Here is a 22,239-nt window from a genome sequence, read left to right as displayed (position 1 = left end):
TGGGATCCAACTTAGATTTCAGAACATTTGTCGGCTTGACTTGGTCTCTGATGAAGTGGTCTTGACTAAAACACTAGCATAACACATGGTGTCAGAAGTTGGATACGACTATTTTGGGACGGAATAGACATACGTTTTTATCTTGACTCTGCTACTATTCGAGGGTAACATAAATTAACCCTAGTGGTGTCGGAAGTGGGATCTAATCTAGATTTAAGAACAACATTTGTCGGCTTGACTTGGTCTCAGATGAAGTGGTCTTGACTAAAACACTAGCATAACACATGGTGTCAGAAGTGGGATCCAACCTAGATTTCAGGACAAGGTTTGTCGGCATGTTTTGACTAAAACACTAGCATAACACATGGTGTCAGAAGTGGGATCCAACCTAGATTTCAGAATATTTGTTGGCTTGACTTGGTCTCAGATGAAGTGGTCTTGACTAAAACACTAGCATAACACATGGTGTCAGAAGTGGGATCCAACCTATATTTCAGAACATTTGTCGGCTTGACTTGGTCTCAGATGAAGTGGTCTTGACTAAAACACTAGCATAACACATGGTGTCAGAAGTTGGATACGACTATTTCGGGTCGGAATAGATAAATGTTTTGATCATGACTCTGCTGCTATTCGAAGGTAACAGGAATGAACATTAGTGGTGTCAGAAGTGGGATCTAACCTAGATTTCAGGACAGGATTTGTCGACATGGCTTGACTTGGTCTCTGATGAAGTGGTCTTGACTAAAACACTAGCATAACACATGGTGTCAGAAGTGGTATACCACTCTTTTGGGTCGGAATAGACACATTTTTTGTCTTGACTCTGCTGCTATTTGAGTGTAACAGAAATAAACAGTGGTGTCAGAAGTGGGATCTAACCTAGATTTCAGAACATTTGTCGTCTTGACTTGGTCTCAGATGAAGTGGTCTTGACTAAAACACTAGCATAACACATGGTGTCAGAAGTGGGATACCACTCTTTTGGGTCGGAATAGACACATTTTTTATCTTGACTCTGCTGCTATTTGAGTGTAACAGAAATTAACACTAGTGGTGTCAGAAGTGGGATCCAACCTAGATTTCAGAACAAGTTTTGTCGGCATGTCTTGACTTGTCTCAGATGAAGTGGTCTTGACTAAAACACTAGCATAACACCTGGTGTCAGAAGTGGGATCCAACCTAGATTTCAGAACATTTGTCGTCTTGACTTGGTCTCTGATGAAGTGGTCTTGACTAAAACACTAGCATAACACCTGGTGTCAGAAGTGGGATCCTACCTAGATTTCAGAACATTTGTCGGCTTGATTTGGTCTCTGATGAAGTGGTCTTGACTAAAACACTAGCATAACACATGGCGTCAGAAGTTGGATATGACTCTTTTGGGTCGGAATAGATAAATGTTTTGATCTTGACTCTGCTACTATTCGAGGGTAACATAAATGAACCCTAGTGGTGTCAGAAGTGGGATCTAATCGAGATTTAAAAACAACATTTGTCGGCTTGACTTGGTCTCAGATGAAGTGGTCTTGACTAAAACACTAGCATAACACATGGTCTCAGAAGTGTGATTTAACCCATATTTCAGAACATTTGTCGGCATGGCTTGACTTGATCGCTGATGAAGTGGTCTTGACTAAAACATTAACGTAACACTTGGTGTCAGAAGTGGGATCAAACCTCGATTTCAGAACATTTCTCGGCTTGACTTGGTCTCAAATGAAGTAGTCTTGACTAAAACACTAGAATAACACATGGTGTCAGAAGTTGGATACGACTCTTTCGGGTCGGAATAGATAAAAGTTTTGATCTTAACTCTGCTACTATTCGAGGGTAACATGAATAAACACTAGTGATGTCAGAAGTGGGATCTAATCTAAATTTCAAAACACGTTTTGTCGGCATGTCTTGACTTGTCTCAGATGTAGTGGTCTTGACTAAAACACTAGCATAACACATGGTGTCAGAAGTGGGATACCACTCTTTTGGGACGGAATAGACAACGTTTTTGATCTTAACTCTGCTCCTATTTGACGGTAACAGAAATAAACACTGGTGGTGTCAGAAGTGGGATCCAACCTACATTTCAGAACAATGAAGTGGTTCTTAAATAAAACACTAGCATAACAAATGGTGTCAGAAGTGGGATACAACCCGCATTTTGCAATGCAGTCCGCTGAAAATGATGGAAAGTGCCACCCTACAGAGCTGTGGTCAAAGTTGGAATTGCCACAAAACCCATTTTAAGACATTCATCACTCTGCTGCTGTTTGGCAGCTAAAGTGGAAAGTGCACACCACCAATTTGTCATACACATATCTAGTTGTTTACTAAAATAGGGACTTTTCTCTGGTCTAGAAACCAATTATTCCAGTTTCCATTGATTCTTATGGGGAACTCTGCTTAATTTGACCAAGTCTTTGGTTTCGGGCCCACGTTGAAGAACCTCTTTAATGAGTTAGTTATCTTCATCAACCATGCTTTTGTCTCTCCTTGGTACAAAGAAGAGCTGTGTTGGACATCAACAGCCAGCGAAAGCTTTTTCTTCTCCCTCCAGTTTGCCGAGCAATTATTGATGAGTAAAGCGAGACAGACGTCTTCAAGTGCTCTCTGAGGACAACCTGGAATATTTCTGCTGCATCCCAGCAGCCCAGGCGAGATTAGACCGAAAGGGAGGGGCCTGGTCGGGACTCGAGCTAGCCCGCTTCACGCCACGTGGCGGGAAGGCTGCCAGTCGCCGTACGGACGGTGACAGACACGACGCCGTCTCGGTCTTCGTCCGCCGGCCCCGCCCCCCACGCGCTTCACGGCGTCGCCCAAGGCAATCCCAAGAGCCGTTACCACGGTTACCACTGACTCCCGGCCAGGCTTTTTCATACACGCCATTGTGTTGGGAGACAATGGTCCTCAGACACCCCCTGACCCCCCCCCCTCAGCTGACACATGCCATTACATCTTCTACACACTCCATACTGCACATTCTTCTGTCCAGAGTCCACATTTTGTGGAATAAGACAAGGAAAGTTCTCTTAAATAATTCATCAATAAGGATTTGTTTTCAACACTCAATCTTAAGTCTTCATTTTAGCTAAACATGCTAACAATTGTGTGTATGCTGGTTGTATGCAGAACTACATGTTTACTTTTTAAACTTTACAATTACATCTATATTATTTTTTTTAATTATTATTAAAAATATTGGATGTCTTTTTTTAAATGTATCTAATTTATTATTATTTTTTGAAATAGTTAATGAATGTGTTAATTCCCATTTAATTATTTTATTGTACAATGTGCAAATGTTGACTTTTTAAATGTAATATACACAATTAAATCTGTATATTTTTTTTAATTATTATTAAAAATGTTGGATATCTATTTTTTAAATTAATTTAATTTTAATTGTTTTTTAAATAGTTAATAAAAGGGTTGATTCCCATTTAATTATTTTATTGTACAGTGTACAAATGTTGACTTTTTAAATGTAATATACACAATTAAATCTGTATATTTTTTTTAATTATTATTAAAAATATTGGATATCTATTTTTTAAATTAATTTAATTTTAATTGTTTTTTAAATAGTTAATAAAAGGGTTAATTTCCATTTAATTATTTTATTGTACAGTGTACAAATGTTGACTTTTTAAATGTAATATACACAATTAAATCTGTATTTTTTTTTAATTATTATTAAAAATGTTGGATATCCATCCATCCATCCATTTTCTACCGCTTATTCCCTTTCGGGGTCGCGGGGGGCGTATATCTATTTTTTAAATTAATTTAATTTTAATTGTTTTTTAAATAGTTAATAAAAGTGTTAATTTCCATTTAATTATTTTATTGTACAATGTACAAATGTTGACTTTTTAAATGTAAAATATACAATTAAATGTGTATTTGTATTATTATTATGAAAATATTGGATGTCTAATTTTTAAATGTATCTAATTGTAATTATTTTTTAAAATAGTTAATGAATGTCTTAATTTCATTTTAATTATTTTATTGTATAATGTACAAATATTTACTTTTTAAATGTAATATATAAAATTACATCTGCATAATTTTTTTATTTATTATTAAAATATTGGATCTTTATTTTGTATTATGTAATTGTAATAATTTTTTAAATAGTTAATGAATAAGTTAATTTCCATTTAATTATTGAATTGTACAATGTACAAATGTTTACTTTTTAAATGTAATATTTACAATTAAATCTGTATTTTTTTTTAAATATTATAAAAAATATTGGATGTCTATTTTTTAAATGTATCTAATTTTAATTATTTTTTGAATAGTTAATGAATGTGTTGATTTCATTTTAATTATTTTATTGTATAATGTACAAATATTTACTTTTAAAATTGTAATGTATACAATTACATCTGCATTATTTTTTACATTATTATTAAAAATATTGGATGTCTTTTTAAATTCATCAATTTGTTTTTAAATAGTTAATGAATGTATTAATTTCCATTTAATCATTTTATTGTCTAATTTACAGATGTTTACTTTTTTAAATGTAATATATAAAATTACATCTGCATTATTTTTTTATTTATTATTAAAATATCGGATCTCTATTTTTTATTATTTAATTGTAATTATTTTTTAAATAGTTAATGAATGTGTTAATTTCATTTTAATTATTTTATTGTACAATGTACAAATATTTACTTTTTAAATGTAATATATACAATTACATCTGTATTATTTTTAAAACTATTATTACAAATATTGGATGTCTTTATCCAAATGTATCTCATTTTTGTTTAAATTGTTAATGAATATATTAATTTCCATTTAATTATTTTATCGTCTAATTTACAGATGTTTACTTTTTTAAATGTAATATATAAAATTACATCTGCATAATTTTTTTTATTATTATCAAAATATTAGATCTCTATTTTTTAAATAATTTTAGTTCTCATGTGTCCAAGGACATATTTCCAGAGTTTATAAACGTAAAATGAATTATAAAAAATAAAAAAAAAGATTTTCTGACAAAAAAAAATATTGACGTAATCATAGTAGTATCCAATATACACGCTCTTGTACTTGGTATCATTACAGTGGATGTCAGGTATAGATCCACCCATGGCATTTGTTTACATTGTGATGGCGGTGAGCGATTGTATCCTCCTACGGTGTGTAGTTAAGCATGTTTAGATAGTCCTCGTCCTGCAGTAAGAAACTTATTGTCAGATTCAAACACTGATGACATCTATTAATAAACAAGACAAGAAGCAAGGAATTAAACAGATGAATAATTAAATTTAGCTCAATTGAGGCAAAATCCGTGGACACTGTATCCTTGTACAATGTCATCCCACGCTCTTTACGAAAGATTGCACGCATCCTCTTTTATTTGGACTTTCCCTGATTACATGACAACAGCTGTTTCTATGGGACGGGGGTCGTAAACATCCGCCGCCTTTTGTCTCAAAACAGTTCAACGAAAAGGTCGTAAACAGCCGTTGCCCTCGGTCACAGAACTGTTCAAAGAAAAGGTGCCTGCCTCCCTTTACACTTTGTGGATCTCGGGTCGAGACAATATCTTCCTATAGATTACAATACATCAAAGAAACCAACACAGTCTTGTCGCTTCCTATCCTACACAGTGGAGTTTTTACAAGCCTTTTGACAGCTTTTTTCTGCTTGCCAGGAACTCATAGCTACACAGTTTTGTGATAACTTCGATACAATTATTCTGACACGTACTTTAGTTGTCTCCACGGAGGCGAGGACTAGTGATTTAAAAGTAGCTAAAACACTGCCGACTGCGGCTGGACGTTAGAAAACCAGCTCTTCCTGAGGGCGTTTCAGTGTTATAACTTCACCTTTATCTTTACTTTTTAGGCCAAAATGTGTCCATTCTCCCTTCTCTGTCTACACACTGTGTTTGCTTGTAAGTACTCTGTGCGTGCGCTGCCGAACATGCTCCTCCACTGGTAAAACTAGCAATGTCACATCTGTTTGAACAAAAAAGGGAGGGGGCGAACAGATACTTTTTTAGAGGCGGTATACTGTATTTCCTTGAATTTCCGCAGGGGCGCTACTTGATTTAAAACCTCTTATTATTCCGGCGCTTACCGAAGGCATGCGGTAAAGGCAAGCATGCGCTAATTATTTTAAAACCTCTTCTCACTCCGGCGCTTACCAAAGGCATGCCGTAAATTTAGGCCTGCGCTTATAAATTTGAGTGTGATGTAAGGATACCATCATGAAAAGCACATTTAATAAAAAAAAACGTTATTATGGTCTTACCTTTACTTATAAATGAAGTCCATGCGCAGCTCTTTCTGATCAAAAGCCTTGATAACTTGTTTATAGAAGTCTTCCTTATCCATACTTGCCAACCTTGAGACCTCCGATTTCGGGAGGTGGGGTTTGGGGGTGGATGGCAGTATTGTCCTGTTTAAAAGTGTCACAAGTTCACACCATTGGAGCTTACGGCAGACAAACTGCTTTACGGCTGACGAAAATATGACTGCTGTTGTTGTGTGTTATTACCGGGCTGGGAGGACTTTAATGTAACCGCCTAACAATAAACCCACATAAGAAACCAAGAACTCGCTCTCGATCATTCTACAGTTATAACGTCATTGGGCGGACACGCTCTTTATACTGTGGAAAAGCGGACGTGGAAACAGGCTGTCGACACGTCACTCGGGTCCGCATGGAGCTGGAGGGGGCGTGGCCTCCAGCTCCGCCTGAATTTCGGGAGAGGCGCTGAATTTCGGGAGTCACCCGGAAAATTCGGGAGGGTAGGCAACTATGTCCTTATCTTTCTTCAGTTTTAAAAGTCTCTCTGTCTCGATGGAGATCTTCCTTTATTACTTCCTGCTCCGATTGAAAGTCCAGTTTATAAAACGGTTTTATTTTAGATATGTAATCCTCCATGTTAAAAGGGCAAAATAAACGATCGCTGCTCACTCTTGCTGCTTGTTGTCACTTCTTCTGCAACCGAGTAGTCGCAAGAAGGATCAATAGCGCCCTCTACCACCAGGAGGCGGGAGTCATTTAATGACTCATATTTGACACACGCAGCTACGGTATATCAATAAAAAATAGCTGCTTACTGTTCTTTTTAGCATATTCAATAGCTTGGACCTTAAATCTAACTTAATAGCTCTTTATCTGGTTATCTCTTTATGCGATTTCAAAATATTGAAATCAGCCTCCTCCATTTTGAAAATGATGACAGGTGAAGTGTCACTCGTGACGTGACGAGTTTGACCCGGCGGAAATTCTAGGCATGCGCTAATAAAAATAATATTTTGCGAAACGAGTTTGACCCGGCAGTAATTCTAGTTGTCCCCTTAGCAGAAAAACAGCCCCAAAGCATGATGCTTCCACCCCCATGCTTCACAGTAGGTGTGGTGTTCTTGGGATGCAACTCAGTATTCTTCTTCCTCCAAACACGACGAGTTGAGTTTATACCACAGTGGATACATGGGGCGGTATAGCTCAGTTGGTAGAGTGGCCGTGCCAGCAACTTGAGGGTTGCAGGTTCGATTCCCGCTTCCGCCATCCTAGTCACTGCCGTTGTGTCCTCGGGCAAGACACTTTACCCACCTGCTCCCAGTGCCACCCACACTGGTTTATATGTAAAAAATTAGATATTGGGTTTCACTTTGTAAGGCGCTTTGAGTCACTAGAGAAAAGCGCTATATAAATAAAATTCACTAAATGATACAGCTGAGGATTGGGAGAATGTCATGTGGTCAGATGAAACCAAAATACAACTTTTCGGTATAAACTCAACTGGTCGTGTTTGGAGGAAGAAGAATACTGAGTTCCATCCAAAGAACACCATACCTACTGTAAAGCATGGGGGTGGAAACATCATGCTTTGGGGCTGTTTTTCTTGCTAAGGGGACAGGACGACTGATCCGTGTTAAGGAAAGAATGAATGGGGCCATGTATCGTGAGATTTTGAGCCAAAACCTCCTTTGAATGGTTGACCAAATACTTATTTTCCACCATAATTTGCAAATAAATTCTTTAAAATTCCTGGATTTTTTTTTTTCACATTCTGTCTCTCACAGTTGAAGTGTACCTATGTTGGTAGAGTGGCCGTGCCAGCAACTTGAGGGTTGCAGGTTCGATTCCCGCTTCCGCCATCCTAGTCACTGCCGTTGTGTCCTTGGGCAAGACACTTTACCCACCTGCTCCCAGTGCCACCCACACTGGTTTATATGTAAAAATTTAGATATTGGGTTTCACTTTGTAAAGCGCTTTGAGTCACTAGAGAAAAAGCGCTATATAAATACAATTCACTAAATGATACAGCAGAGGATTGGGAGAATGTCATGTGGTCAGATGAAACCAAAATAGAACTTTTTGGTATAAACTCAACTCGCCGTGTTTGGAGGAAGAAGAATACTGAGTTGCATCCAAAGAACACCATACCTACTGTAAAGCATGGGGGTGGAAACATCATGCTTTGGGGCTGTTTTTCTTGCTAAAGGGACAGGACGACTGATCCGTGTTGAGGAAAGAATGAACGGGGCCATGTATCGTGAGATTTTGAGCCAAAACCTCCTTTGAATGGTTGACCAAATACTTATTTTCCACCATAATTTGCAAATAAATTCTTTAAAATTCCTGGATTTTTTTTTTCACATTCTGTCTCTCACAGTTGAAGTGTACCTATGTTGGTAGAGTGGCCGTGCCAGCAACTTGAGGGTTGCAGGTTCGATTCCCGCTTCCGCCATCCTTGTCACTGCCGTTGTGTCCTTGGGAAAGACACTTTACCCACCTGCTCCCAGTGCCACCCACACTGGTTTATATGTAAAAATTTAGATATTGGGTTTCACTTTGTAAAGCGCTTTGAGTCACTAGAGAAAAAGCGCTATATAAATACAATTCACTAAATGTTACAGCAGAGGACTGGGAGAATGTCATGTGGTCAGATGAAACCAAAATAGAACTTTTTGGTATAAACTCAACTCGTCGTGTTTGGAGGAAGTTGCATCCCAAGAACACCATACCTACTGTGAAGCATGGGGGTGGAAACATCATGCTTGGGGGCTGTTTTTCTTGCTAAGGGGACAGGACGATTGATCCGTGTTAAGGAAAGAATGAACGGGGCCATGTATCGTGAGATTTTGAGCCAAAACCTCCTTTGAATGGTTGACCAAATACTTATTTTCCACCATAATTTGCAAATAAATTGTTTAAAATTCCTGGATTTTTTTTCACATTCTGTCTCTCACAGTTGAAGTGTACCTATGTTGGTAGAGTGGCCGTGCCAGCAACTTGAGGGTTGCAGGTTCGATTCCCGCTTCCGCCATCCTTGTCACTGCTGTTGTGTCCTTGGGCAAGACACTTTACCCACCTGCTCCCAGTGCCACCCACACTGGTTTATATGTAAAAATTTAGATATTGGGTTTCACTTTGTAAAGCGCTTTGAGTCACTAGAGAAAAAGCGCTATGTAAATAAAATTCACTAAATGATACAGCAGAGGATTGGGAGAATGTCATGTGGTCAGATGAAACCAAAATAGAACTTTTCGGTATAAAATCAACTCGTGTTTGGAGGAAGAAGAATACTGAGTTGCATCCCAAGAACACCATACCTACTGTAAAGCATGGGGGTGGAAACATCATGCTTGGGGGCTGTTTTTCTTGCTAAGGGGACAGGACGATTGATCCTTGTTGAGGAAAGAATGAACGGGGCCATGTATCGTGAGATTTTGAGCCAAAACCTCCTTTGAATGGTTGACCAAATACTTATTTTCCACCATAATTTGCAAATAAATTCTTTAAAATTCCTGGATTTTTTTTCACATTCTGTCTCTCACATTTGAAGTGTACCTATGTTGGTAGAGTGGCCGTGCCAGCAACTTGAGGGTTGCAGGTTCGATTCCTGGTTCCGCCATCCTTGTCACTGCCGTTGTGTCCTTGGGCAAGACACTTTACCCACCTGCTCCCAGTGCCACCCACACTGGTTTATATGTAAAAAATTAGATATTGGGTTTCACTTTGTAAAGCGCTTTGATTCACTAGAGAAAAAGCGCTATATAAATAAAATTCACTAAATGATACAGCAGAGGATTGGGAGAATGTCATGTGGTCAGATGAAACCAAAATAGAACTTTTTGGTATAAACTCAACTCGTCGTGTTTGGAGGAAGTTGCATCCAAAGAACACCATACCTACTGTAAAGCATGGGGGTGGAAACATCATGCTTTGGGGCTGTTTTTCTTGCTAAGGGGACAGGACGATTGATCCGTGTTAAGGAAAGAATGAACGGGGCCATGTATCGTGAGATTTTGAGCCAAAACCTCCTTTGAATGGTTGACCAAATACTTATTTTCCACCATAATTTACAAATAAATTCTTTAAAATTCCTGGATTTTTTTTTTCACATTCTGTCTCTCACAGTTGAAGTGTACCTATGTTGGTAGAGTGGCCGTGCCAGCAACTTGAGGGTTGCAGGTTCGATTCCCGCTTCCGCCATCCTTGTCACTGCTGTTGTGTCCTTGGGCAAGACACTTTACCCACCTGCTCCCAGTGCCACCCACACTGGTTTATATGTAAAAATTTAGATATTGGGTTTAACTTTGTAAAGCGCTTTGAGTCACTAGAGAAAAAGCGCTATATAAATAAAATTCACTAAATGATACAGCTGAGGATTGGGAGAATGTCATGTGGTCAGATGAAACCAAAATAGAACTTTTTGGTATAAACTCAACTCGTCGTGTTTGGAGGAAGTTGCATCCAAAGAACACTATACCTACTGTAAAGCATGGGGGTGGAAACATCATGCTTTGGGGCTGTTTTTCTTGCTAAAGGGACAGGACGATTGATCCGTGTTGAGGAAAGAATGAATGGGGCCATGTATCGTGAGATTTTGAGCCAAAACCTCCTTTGAATGGTTGACCAAATACTTATTTTCCACCATAATTTGCAAATAAATTCTTTAAAATTCCTGGATTTTTTTTTTCACATTCTGTCTCTCACAGTTGAAGTGTACCTATGATGAACATTACAGACCTCTGTCATCATTTTAAGTGGGAGAACTTGCACAATCGCCGCCTGACTAAATACTTTTTTTGCCCCACTGTATACCCGGCGGAAATTCAAGGAAATACGGTACTACCGAATCAACTCTAAAAAGTACCCAATTGGGTTGTCTTTTCCAGGCTGCTTTAGCCGGCGGCACCACCATGGTGATGGCGCACGTTCTGCCCGAGAAGAACGAGTCCTTGCTGGACGCCTACGAGCGCTGCCGTGGCTCGGCGGACGCCAAAGCCTGCTGCGACTACGGGCTGCACGTGGGCGTGACCTGGTGGGGAGCCAAGGTAACTGCGCCCACCCCGACGGAGGAAGTGACTCTTCACGCCGCCGCCGCCAGACCTCGTTTTGTGGTTTCTTTGTTGGCAGGTGCGCGGCGAGATGGAGAAGCTGGTGAGGGAGAAAGGCGTGAACTCCTTCCAGATGTTCATGGCCTACAAGGACACGTTCATGCTGAGGGACAGCGAGCTCTTCCAGGTCCTGCAGCACTGCAAGGACATCGGCGCCATCGCCAGAGTCCACGCCGAGAACGGCGAGCTGGTGGCTGAGGTTTGTTTACTATGTCAAGATGTCACTCTAGTGCATTGCAAGTATTTCAGCACTGATTTTGGAATGTATTACTTTTACTAAACCCTACTGTAGGGCTGACAACTGTTATTTATTATTATTTGATAGTATCGGCCGATATCAATAATTGAGTGAATGCTCCAAAACATTCACACATGTGGTTTTCTATACCGAAATTCCTCTATTTATTAGGGACCGAATGTCCCTTTGGGACAGGGGACCCTATTGTATTTCTAAGGTTTTATTATTATTATACCGCCGCCTCTTTGAGCTGTAATTTGACCCCCTTAACATGCTTCAAAACTCACCAAATTTAACACACACATCAGGACTGGCGAAAATTGCCATCTGATCAAAAAACCAAAACTCAAAATTGTGCTCAAGCGCCCCCTAGGAAAAAACACAGACAAAACTGCTTGTAACTTCCGGTAGGAATGTCGTAGTGACATGAAACAAACACCGCTATGTAGGTCTCACTTAGACCTCGATTTCATACACTGACCTCCTATGAAAAATATCAACAGGAAGTTGTCAAAAACCCCTTCAAAACAGAAGTTTCCTAAAAAATGTCATTTTTGCTTCTTTGAGCTGTAATTTGACCCCCTTAACATGCGTCAAAACTCACAAAACTGGACACACACATCGGGACGAATGAAAATTGCCATCTAATAAAAAAACAAACCCCAAAACTCAAAATTGCGCTCTAGCGCCCCCTAGGAAAGAACACAGACAAAATTGCTTGTAACTTCCGTTAGGAATGTCATAGAGACTTGAAACAAAAACCTCTATGTAGGTCTGACTTGGACCTCAATTTCATACAAGGACCTCCTTCAGCAAAAATCAACAGGAAGTTGTCAAAAACCCCTTCAAAACAGACGTTTCCTAAAAAAATGTCATTTTTGGCTCTTTGAGCTGTAATTTGACCCCCTTAACATGCTTAAAAATTCACCAAACTGGACACACACATCAGGACTAGCGAAAATTGCCATCTAATAAAAAATAATAAAAAAAATAAAAATTGCGCTCTAGCGCCCCCTAGGAATAAAACACAGACAAAACTGCTCTTGAGAAGAAAACACAGACAAAATTGCTTGTAACTTCCGTTAGGAATGTCGTAGAGACATGAAACGAAAACCTCTATGTAGGTCTGACTTAGACCTAGATTTCATACACTGACCTCCTTCAACAAAAATCAACAGGAAGTTGGCAAAAACCCCTTCAAAACAGAAGTTTCCTAAAAAATTTAATTTTATGCCTCTTTGAGCTGTAATTTATGATAAATGGGTTGTACTTGTATAGCGCTTTTCTACCTTCAAGGTACTCAAAGCGCTTTGACACTACTTCCACATTTACCCATTCACACACACATTCACACACTGATGGAGGGAGCTGCCATGCAAGGCGCCAAGGAGGAGCCATCAGGAGCAAGGGTGAAGTGTCTTGCTCAGGACACAACGGACGTGACGAGGTTGGTACTAGGTGGGATTTGAACCAGGGACACTCGGGTTGCGCACGGCCACTCTCCCATTTGACCCCCTTAACATGCTTCAAAACTCACCAAACTGAACACACACATCAGGACTGGCGAAAATTGCGATATAATTAAAAAAAACTCAAAATTGCGCTCTAGCGCCCCCTAGGAAAAAACACAGATAAAACTGCTTGTGACTTCCGTTAGGAATGTCGTAGAGACATGAAACAAAAACCTCTATGTAGGTCTGACTTGGACCTCGATTTCATACAGGGACCTCCTTCAGCAAAAATCAACAGGAAGTTGTCAAAAAAACCCTCAAAACAGAAGTTTCCTAAAAAATGTCACTTTTGCCTCTTTGAGCTGTAATTTGACCCCCTTAAAATGCTTCAAAACTCACCAAACTGAAAACACATCAGGACTGAAGAAAATTGCAATATAATTAAAAAAACAAACCCCAAAACTCAAAATTGCGCTCTAGCGCCCCCTAGGAATACAACACAGACAAACCTGCTCTTGGGAAGAAAACACAGACGAAACTGCTTGTAACTTCCGGTACGAATGTCGTAGAGACATGAAACACAAACCTCTATGTAGGTCTCACTTAGACCTCGATTTCATACACTGACATCCTTCAGCAAACATCAACAGGAAGTTGGCAAAAGCCCCTTCAAAACAGAAGTTTCCTAAAAAAATGTCATTTTTGCCTATTTGAGCTGTAATTTGACCCCCTTAAAACGCTTCAAAACTCACCAAACTGGACACACACATCAGGACTGGCGAAAATTGCAATCTGATCAAAAAAAATAAAACTCAAAATTGCGCTCTGGCGCCCCCTAGGAAAAAACATAAACAAAACTGCTTGTAACTTCCGTTAGGAATGTCGTAGAGACATGAAACAAAATACCTCTATGTAGGTCTGACTTAGACCTAGATTTCATACACTGACTTCCTTCAGCAAAAATCAACAGGAAGTTGGCAAAAACCCCTTCAAAACAGAAGTTTCCTAAAAAATTTCATTTTTGCCTCTTTGAGCAGTAATTTGACCCCCTTAACATGCTTCAAAACTCACCAAATTTAACACACACATCAGGACTGGCAGAAACTGCGATCTAATAAAAAAACCAAACCCCAAAACTTAAAATTGCGCTCTCGCGCCCCCTAGGAAAAAAACACAGACAAAACTGCTTGTAACTTTCGTTAGGAATATCGTACAGACATGAAACAAAAACTTCTATGTAGGTCTAACTTAGACCTAGATTTCATACACTGACCTCCTTCAGCAAAAATCAACAGGAAGTTGGCAAAAACCCCTTCAAAACAGAAGTTTCCTAAAAAATGTAATTTTTGCCTCTTTGAGCTGTAATTTGACCCCCTTAAAATGCTTCAAAACTCACCAAACTGGACACACACATCAGGATTGGCAAAAACTGCGATCTAATAAAAAACCAAACCCCAAAACTCAAAATTGCACTCTAGCGCCCCCTAGGAAAGAACACAGACAAAATTGCTTGTAACTTCCGTTAGGAATGTCATAGAGACTTGAAACAAAAACCTCTATGTAGGTCTGACTTGGACCTCGATTTCATACAGGACCTCCTACGGCAAAAATCAACAGGAAGTTGTCAAAAACCCCTTCAAAACAGACGTTTCCTAAAAAAAATGTCATTTTTTGCTCTTTGAGCTGTAATTTGACCCCCTTAACATGCTTCAAAATTCACCAAACTGGACACACACATCAGGACTAGCGAAAATTGCGATATAATTAAAAAAAAAAAAAAAATCAAAATTGCGCTCTAGCGCCCCCTTGGAATAAAACACAGACAAAACTGCTCTTGAGAAGAAAACACAGACAAAACTGCTTGTAACTTCTGTTAGGAATGTCGTAGAGACATGAAACAAAAACCTCTATGTAGGTCTGACTTGGACCTCGATTTCATACACGGACCTCCTTCAGCAAAAATCAACAGGAAGTTGGCAAAAACCCCTTCAAAACAGAAGTTTCCTAAAAAATGTAATTTTTGCCTCTTTGAGCTGTAATTTGACCCCATTAAAATGCTTCAAAACTCACCAAATTTAAAACACACATCAGGACTGGCAAAAACTGCGATCTAATAAAAAACCAAACCCCAAAACTCAAAATTGCACTTTAGCGCCCCCTAGGAAAGAACACAGACAAAACTGCTTGTAACTTCCGTTGGGAATGTCGTAGAGACATGAAACAAAAACTTCTATGTAGGTCTGACTTAGACCTATATTTCATCCAATGACCTCCTTCAGCAAAAATCAACATAAGTTGGCAAAAACCCCTTCAAAACAGAAGTTTCCTAAAAAATGTCATTTTTGCCTCTTTGAGCTGTAATTTGACCCCATTAAAATGCTTCAAAACTCACCAAACTGTACAAACACATCAGGACTGGCGAAAATTGCCATCTAATAAAAAAACAAGCCCCAAAACTCAAAATTGCGCTCTCGCGCCCCCTAGGAAAGAACACAGACCAAACTGCTTGTAACTTCCGGTAGGAATGTCATAGAGACATGAAACAAAAACCTCTACGTAGGTCTGACTTAGACCTAGATTTCATACACTGACCTCCTTCAGCAAAAATCAACAGGAAGTTGGCAAAAAACCCTTCAAAACAGAAGTTTCCTAAAAAATGTCATTTTTTGCCTCTTTGAGCTGTAATTTGACCCCCTTAAAATGCTTCAAAACTCACCAAACTGGACACACACATCAGGACAGGCAAAAATTGTGATCAAATAAAAAAAAGAAAACTCCCAAAACTCAAAATTGCGCTCTAGCGCCCCCTAGGAATAAAACACAGACAAAACTGCTCTTGAGAAGAAAACACAGACAAAACTGCTTGTAACTTCCGTTAGGAATGTCGTAGAGACATGAAACGAAAACCTCTATGTAGGTCTGACTTGGACCTCGATTTCATACACTGACCTCCTTCAGCAAAAATCAACAGGAAGTTGGCAAAAACCCCTTCAAAACAGAAGTTTCCTAAAAAATTTCATTTTATGCCTCTTTGAGCTGTAATTTGACCCCCTTAACATGCTTCAAAACTCACCAAACTGTACAAACACATCAGGTCTGGCGAAAATTGCCATCTATTAAAAAAACAAACCCCAAAACTCAAAATTGCGCTCTAGCGCCCACTAGGAAAAAACACAGACAAAACTGCTTGTAACTTCCGTTAGGATTGTCGTAGAGACATGAATGAAAAAACTCTATGTAGGTCTGACTTAGACCAAGATTTCATACACTGAGCCCCTTCAGCAAAAATCAACAGGAAGTTGGCAAAAAAACCCTTCAAAACAGAAGTTTCCTAAAAAAAAATGTCATTTTTGCCTCTTTGAGCTGTAATTTGACCCCCTTAAAATGCTTCAAAACTCACCAAACTGGACACACACATCAGGACAGATGAAAATTGCGATCTAATTTAAAAAAACAAAAAAAAAACTCAAAATTGCGCTCTAGCACCCCCTAGGAATAAAACACAGACAAACCTGCTCCCGGGAAGAAAACACAGACAAAACTGCTTGTAACTTCCGGTAGGAATGTCGTAGAGACCTGAAACAAAAACCTCTATGTAGGTCTCACTTAGACCTACATTTCATTCACTTACACTCTTCAGCAAAAATAAACAGGAAGTTGGCAATTACCCCTTCAAAACAAACATTTTGTAAAAACCCGTCACTCTTTTTCAAACTTATCTCCTCTGAGCGCGTTTGTTGTGTCGGCATCAAACTCGCACAGGAGGTAGATTGAACCTTTCTGATTAAAAGTTGACGAAAGAGTTTTTCTACCTGCTCCGGTTTTGATTTTACGAGCCTTCATAGAACTGCTGTGCTGCTGCTGCGGTCTCAAGATGGCCGCTTAAAAGCAGGAAGCACGACATTCCTACCGGACGTTACAAGCAGTTTTGTCTGTGTTTTCTTCCTAGGAGCAGTTTTTTCTGTTTCATTCCTAAATTGGGTTTTTTCTGTATTTTTATGAGATCGCAATTTTCGCCAGTCCTGATGTGTGTGTCCAGTTTGGTGAGTTTTGAAGCATTTTAAGGGGGTCAAATTACAGCTCAAAGAGGCAAAAAATGACATTTTTTAGGAAACTTCTGTTTTGAAGGAGTTTTTGCAAACTTCCGGTTGATTTTTGCTGAAAGGGGTCAGTGTATGAAATCTAGGTCCAAGTCAGACCTACATAGAAGTTTTTGTTTCATGTCTTTACGACATTCCTAACGGAAGTTACAAGCAGTTTTGTCTGTGTTCTTTCCTAGGGGGCGCGAGAGCGCAATTTTGAGTTTTGGGGTTTGGTTTTTTATTAGATCGCAGTTTTCGCCAGTCCTGATGTGTGTGTTAAATTTGGTGAGTTTTGAAGCATGTTAAGGGGGTCAAATTACAGCTCAAAGAGGCAAAACATTTTTTTTTTAGGAAACTTCTGTTTTGAAGGGGTTTCTGCCAACTTCCTGTTGATTTTTGCTGAAGGAGGTCAGTGTATGAAATCTAGGTCCAAGTCAGACCTACATAGAGGTTTTTGTTTCATGTCTCTACGACATTCCTAACGGAAGTTACAAGCAGTTTTGTCTGTGTTCTTTCCTAGGGGGCGCTAGAGCGCAATTTTGAGTTTTGGGGCTTGTTTTTTTATTAGATGGCAGTTTTCGCCAGTCCTGATGTGTGTGTTAGATTTGGTGAGTTTTGAAGCATGTTAAGGGGGTCAAATTACAGCTCAAAGAGGCATAAAATTAAATTTTTTAGGAAACTTCTGTTTTGAAGGGGCTTTTGCCAACTTCCTGTTGTTTTTTGCTGAAGGAGGTCAGTGTATGAAATCGAGGTCTAAGTCAGACCTACATAGAAGTTTTTGTTTCATGTAGCTACGACATTCCTACCGGAAGTTACAAGCAGTTTTGTCTGTGTTCTTTCCTAGGGGGCGCTAGAGCGCAATTCTGAGTTTTGGGGCTTGTTTTTTTATTAGATGGCAATTTTCACCAGTCCTGATGTGTGTATCCAGTTTAGTGAGTTTTGAAGCATGTTAAGGTGGTCAAATTACAGCTCAAAGAGCCAAAAATGATATTTTTTAGGAAACTTCGGTTTTGAAGGGGTTTTTGACAACTTCCTGTTAATTTTTGCTTTAGGAGGTCAGTGTATGAAATCGAGGTCTAAGTGAGACCTACATAGAAGTTTTTGTTTCATGTCTTTACGACATTCCTAACGGAAGTTACAAGCAGTTTTGTCTGTGTTCTTTCCTAGGGGGCGCTAGAGCGCAATTTTGAGTTTTTGATTAGATGGCAATTTTCACCAGTCCTGATGTGTGTGTTAAATTTGGTGAGTTTTGAAGCATGTTAAGGGGGTCAAATTACAGCTCAAAGAGGCGGCGGTATGATAATAATAAAACCTTAGAAATACAATAGGGTCCTCTGTCCCAAAGGGACATTCGGTCCCTAAAAAAACTTTTGTTCTTGTCCTACATAAGGATTGTGAATGACTGGCACGATTCCAAAAACAAGCGTAATCCCTGAAGCTTCGGACTGCTTGTTTTTGTGTCAGGGAGCAAAGGAAGCGCTGGAGTTGGGCATCAGTGGCCCCGAGGGCATTGAGATCAGCAGGCCTGAAGAGGTGAGACCACCTCCTTTAATCCAGCTAACCATTTACTGTTCCCCAAATAATTCCGAGCTTTTCTTCCGGTCACTCACACACACACACACACACACACGCCAGTGACGACCAACTCTGTGAAGAGGCGACTTGAATGCTTTTCCTTCCTAACCGAGTGGGACATCATTGGCATGTGTGTGTGTGTGAGTGACCAGAAGAAAAGCTCTGACTCATTTGTTTGTTGTCACTCACACACGCAACAGTGGTGACCCATACGGGTGAAAGTATCATTTTGGCAAACAAAAGTTATAATAAGATAATGCTGATCAACGGTCAATCAAAGGGTTGTTTAGTTTGGGGAGAAAAGCTCTGACTCATTCGTGTCACTCACCAGTGATGACCCACTCAGAGAGAAAAGTGTCTTATCGTTTTGTTGAGTTAGGAAGAAAAGCTCCGTCTAATTTATTAGTCAACCGGACAAAGCTTTGAGACACTTTATTTTCATAGAGGGGCATCACTGGAGGATCTGAGTGACAGGAAGAAAAGCTCTGACTCGTGTGTTAGCCAACAAAAGCTTTAAGACACGTTTTTCAGAGTGGGTCATTTCTGGTTTGTGTAAGTGACGGGACGAAAAGCTCGGACTTATGTGTCACTCACCAGTGATGACCCACTCAGAGAGAAAAGTGTCTTATCGTTTTGTCGAGTTAGGAAGAAAAGCTCCGTCTAATTTGTTAGCCAACCAGACAAAGCTTTGAGACACTTTATTTTCATAGTGGGTCATCACTGGTGTGTGTGGGTGAGTGACAGGAAGAAAAGCTCTGATTCTTTTGTTTGTTGTCACTCACCAGCAATGATCCACTCGGAGGGAAAAAAAAGTGTCTTCAAGTATTGTCGAGTTGTGAAGAAAAGCTCTGTCTGAAAGACATTTTTATCCGGAGTGGGTCATCTGTGGTATGAGTGAGTGACAGGAAGAAAAGCTCTGTCTAATTTATTAGCCAACTAGACAAAGCTTTGAGACATTTTATTTTCATAGTGGGTCATCACTAGTCTGTGTGAGTGACAGGAAGAAAAGCCCTGACTAATTTGTTAGCCAACAAAAGCTTTAAGACACGTTTTTCAGAGTGGGTCATTTCTGGTTTGTGTAAGTGACGGGACGAAAAGCTCGGACTCATATGCGTCACTGACCAGTGATGACCCACTCAGAGAGAAAAGTGTTTTGTCGAGTTAGGAAGAAAAGCTCTGTCTAATTTGTTAGCCGACCAGACAAAGCTTTGAGACACTTTATTTTCATAGTGAGTCGTCACTGGCGTGTGTGTGTGAGTGACAGGAAGAAAAGCTCTGATTTGCTTGTTTGCTGTCAGCAATGACCCACTCGGAGGAAAAAAAAGTGTCTTCAAGTATTGTCGAGTTGTGAAGAAAAGCTCTGTCTGAAAGACATTTTTATCCAGAGTGGGTCATCTGTGGTATGAGTGAGTGACAGGAAGAAAAGCTCTGTCTAATTTATTAGCCAACAAAAGCTTTAAGACATGTTTTTGAGAGTGGGTCATTTATTGTTTGTGTTAGTGGCAGGAAGAAAAGCTCGGACTCATATGTGTCACTCATCAGTGATGACCCACTCAGAGAGAAATGTTTCTTAGCGTTTTGTTGAGTTAGGAAGAAAAGCTCTGTCTAATTTGTTAGCCAACCAGACAAAGCTTTGAGACACTTTATTTTCATAGTGGGTCATCACTGCCGGGTGTGAGTGACAGGAAGAAGAGCTCCGACTCATGTGTTAGCCAACAAAAGCTTTAAGACACATTTTTCAGAGTGGGTCATTTATTGTTCATGTAAGTGACAGGAAGAAAAGCTCGGACTCATATGTTTCACTCACCAGTGATGACCCGCTCAGAGAGAAAAGTGTATTAGCGTTTTGTCGAGTTAGGAAGAAAAGCTCCGTCTAATTTATTAGCCAACCAGAAAAGGCTTTGAGACACTTTATTTTTATAGTGGATCGTCACTGGTGCGTGTGTGTGTGTGAGTGACAGAAAGAAAAGCTGTGAGTAATTTGTGTCACTCACCAGTGATGAACCACTCAGACAAAAAAGTGTCTTGTAGTTTTGTCGAGTTGTGAAGAAAAGCTCTGTCTTAAAGACACTTTTTTTCAGAGTGGGTCATCTCTGGTATGAGTGAGTGACAGGAAGAACAGCTCCGACTCATTTGTTAGCCAACAAAAGCTTTAAAACATGTTTTTCAGAGCGGGTCATTTGTTGTTTGTGTAAGTGACAGGAAGAAAAGCTCGGACTCATATGTGTCACTCACCAGTGATGACCCACTCAGAGAGAAATGTTTCTTAGCCAACCAGACAAAGCCTTAAGACACTTTATTTTCACAGTGGGTCGTCACTGGTGTGTGTGTGTGTGTGTGTGTGTGTGTTTGTGTGTGTGTGAGAGTGACAGGAACAAAAGCTCTGATTCGCTTGTTTGCTCTCATTTGCCAGCAATGACCCACTCGGAGGAAAAAAAAGTGTCTTCAATTATTGTCGAGTTGTGAAGAAAAGCTCTGTCTTAATGACACTTTTATCCAGAGTGGGTCATCTGTGGTGTGAGTAAGTGACAGGAAGAAAAGCTCTGTCTAATTTATTAGCCAACTAGACAAAGCTTTGAGACATTTTATTTTCATAGTGGGTCATCACTAGTGTGTGTGTGTGACAGGAAGAAAAACTCTGATTGGCTTGTTTGCTGTCACTCGCCAGCAATGACCCACTCGGAAGAAAAAAAGTGTCTTCAAGTATTGTCGAGTTGTGAAGAAAAGCTCTGTCTTAAAGACACTTTTTTTTCCTCCGAGTGGGTCATTTCTGGTATGAGTGGGTGACAGGAAGAACAGCTCTGACTCATTTGTTAGCCAACAAAAGCTTTAAGACATGTTTTTGAGAGTGGGTCATTTATTGTTTGTGTAAGTGACAGGAAGAAAAGCTCGGACTCATATGTGTCACTCACCAGTGATGACCCACTCGTTTTGTCGAGTTAGGAAGAAAAGCTCCGTCTAATTTTTTAGCCAACCAGACGAAGCTTTGAGAGACTTTATTTTCATAGTGGGTCATCACTGGTGTGTGTGTGTGTGTGAGTGACAGAAAGAAAAGCTGTGACTAATTTGTGTTACTCACCAGTGATGAACCACTCAGACAAAAAAGTGTCTTGTAATTTTGTCGAGTTAGGGAGAAAAGCTCCGTCTAATTTGTCAGCCAGCAAGACAAAGCTTTGAGACACTATATGTGTGTGAGTGACAGGAAGAAAAGCTCTGACTCATTCTTGCAACTTTCTTGATTTCATTGCCGCCAGATAAGTTTCAATCTGTATCATGAATGATGAACAGATGAGTAGAAAAGCTCACACATTGGGGAGTTCTGGATGACATCACTGTGGCAATAAGCCCGGCACTCACGACTAATTGTAGCGCATGACCTCATCACCCCTGCCTTCACAGCTGGAGGCGGAGGCGACACACCGGGCCATCACCATCGCCAACAGGGTGAGCACGGCCAAGATGGCGGCCAGACCATGACATCATTGCAAAGGTGCTGATGATGC

General features: G+C 39.8%; 1 protein-coding gene across 4 annotated transcripts in view; it reads left to right on the top strand.

The window, feature by feature from the left end:
• Nucleotides 1–22,239, top strand: part of dpysl5a (dihydropyrimidinase like 5a) — a 46,900-nt gene that overhangs the window by 8,005 nt on the left and 16,656 nt on the right. For all 4 annotated transcript variants that reach the window (XM_061894169.1, XM_061894168.1, XM_061894170.1 and 1 more), the window contains exons 3-6: nt 11,169–11,327; nt 11,410–11,589; nt 18,626–18,694; nt 22,136–22,180. In XM_061894169.1, the coding sequence (XP_061750153.1) occupies nt 11,169–11,327; nt 11,410–11,589; nt 18,626–18,694; nt 22,136–22,180 (453 nt within the window). The remainder of the gene's footprint in view (nt 1–11,168; nt 11,328–11,409; nt 11,590–18,625; nt 18,695–22,135; nt 22,181–22,239) is intronic.

The sequence above is a fragment of the Nerophis ophidion genome, linkage group LG03 (genome assembly GCF_033978795.1).
Source record: "Nerophis ophidion isolate RoL-2023_Sa linkage group LG03, RoL_Noph_v1.0, whole genome shotgun sequence".
NCBI classification, from domain to species: Eukaryota; Metazoa; Chordata; class Actinopteri; order Syngnathiformes; family Syngnathidae; genus Nerophis; species Nerophis ophidion.
This window is presented reverse-complemented; position numbering and strand designations above follow the sequence as displayed.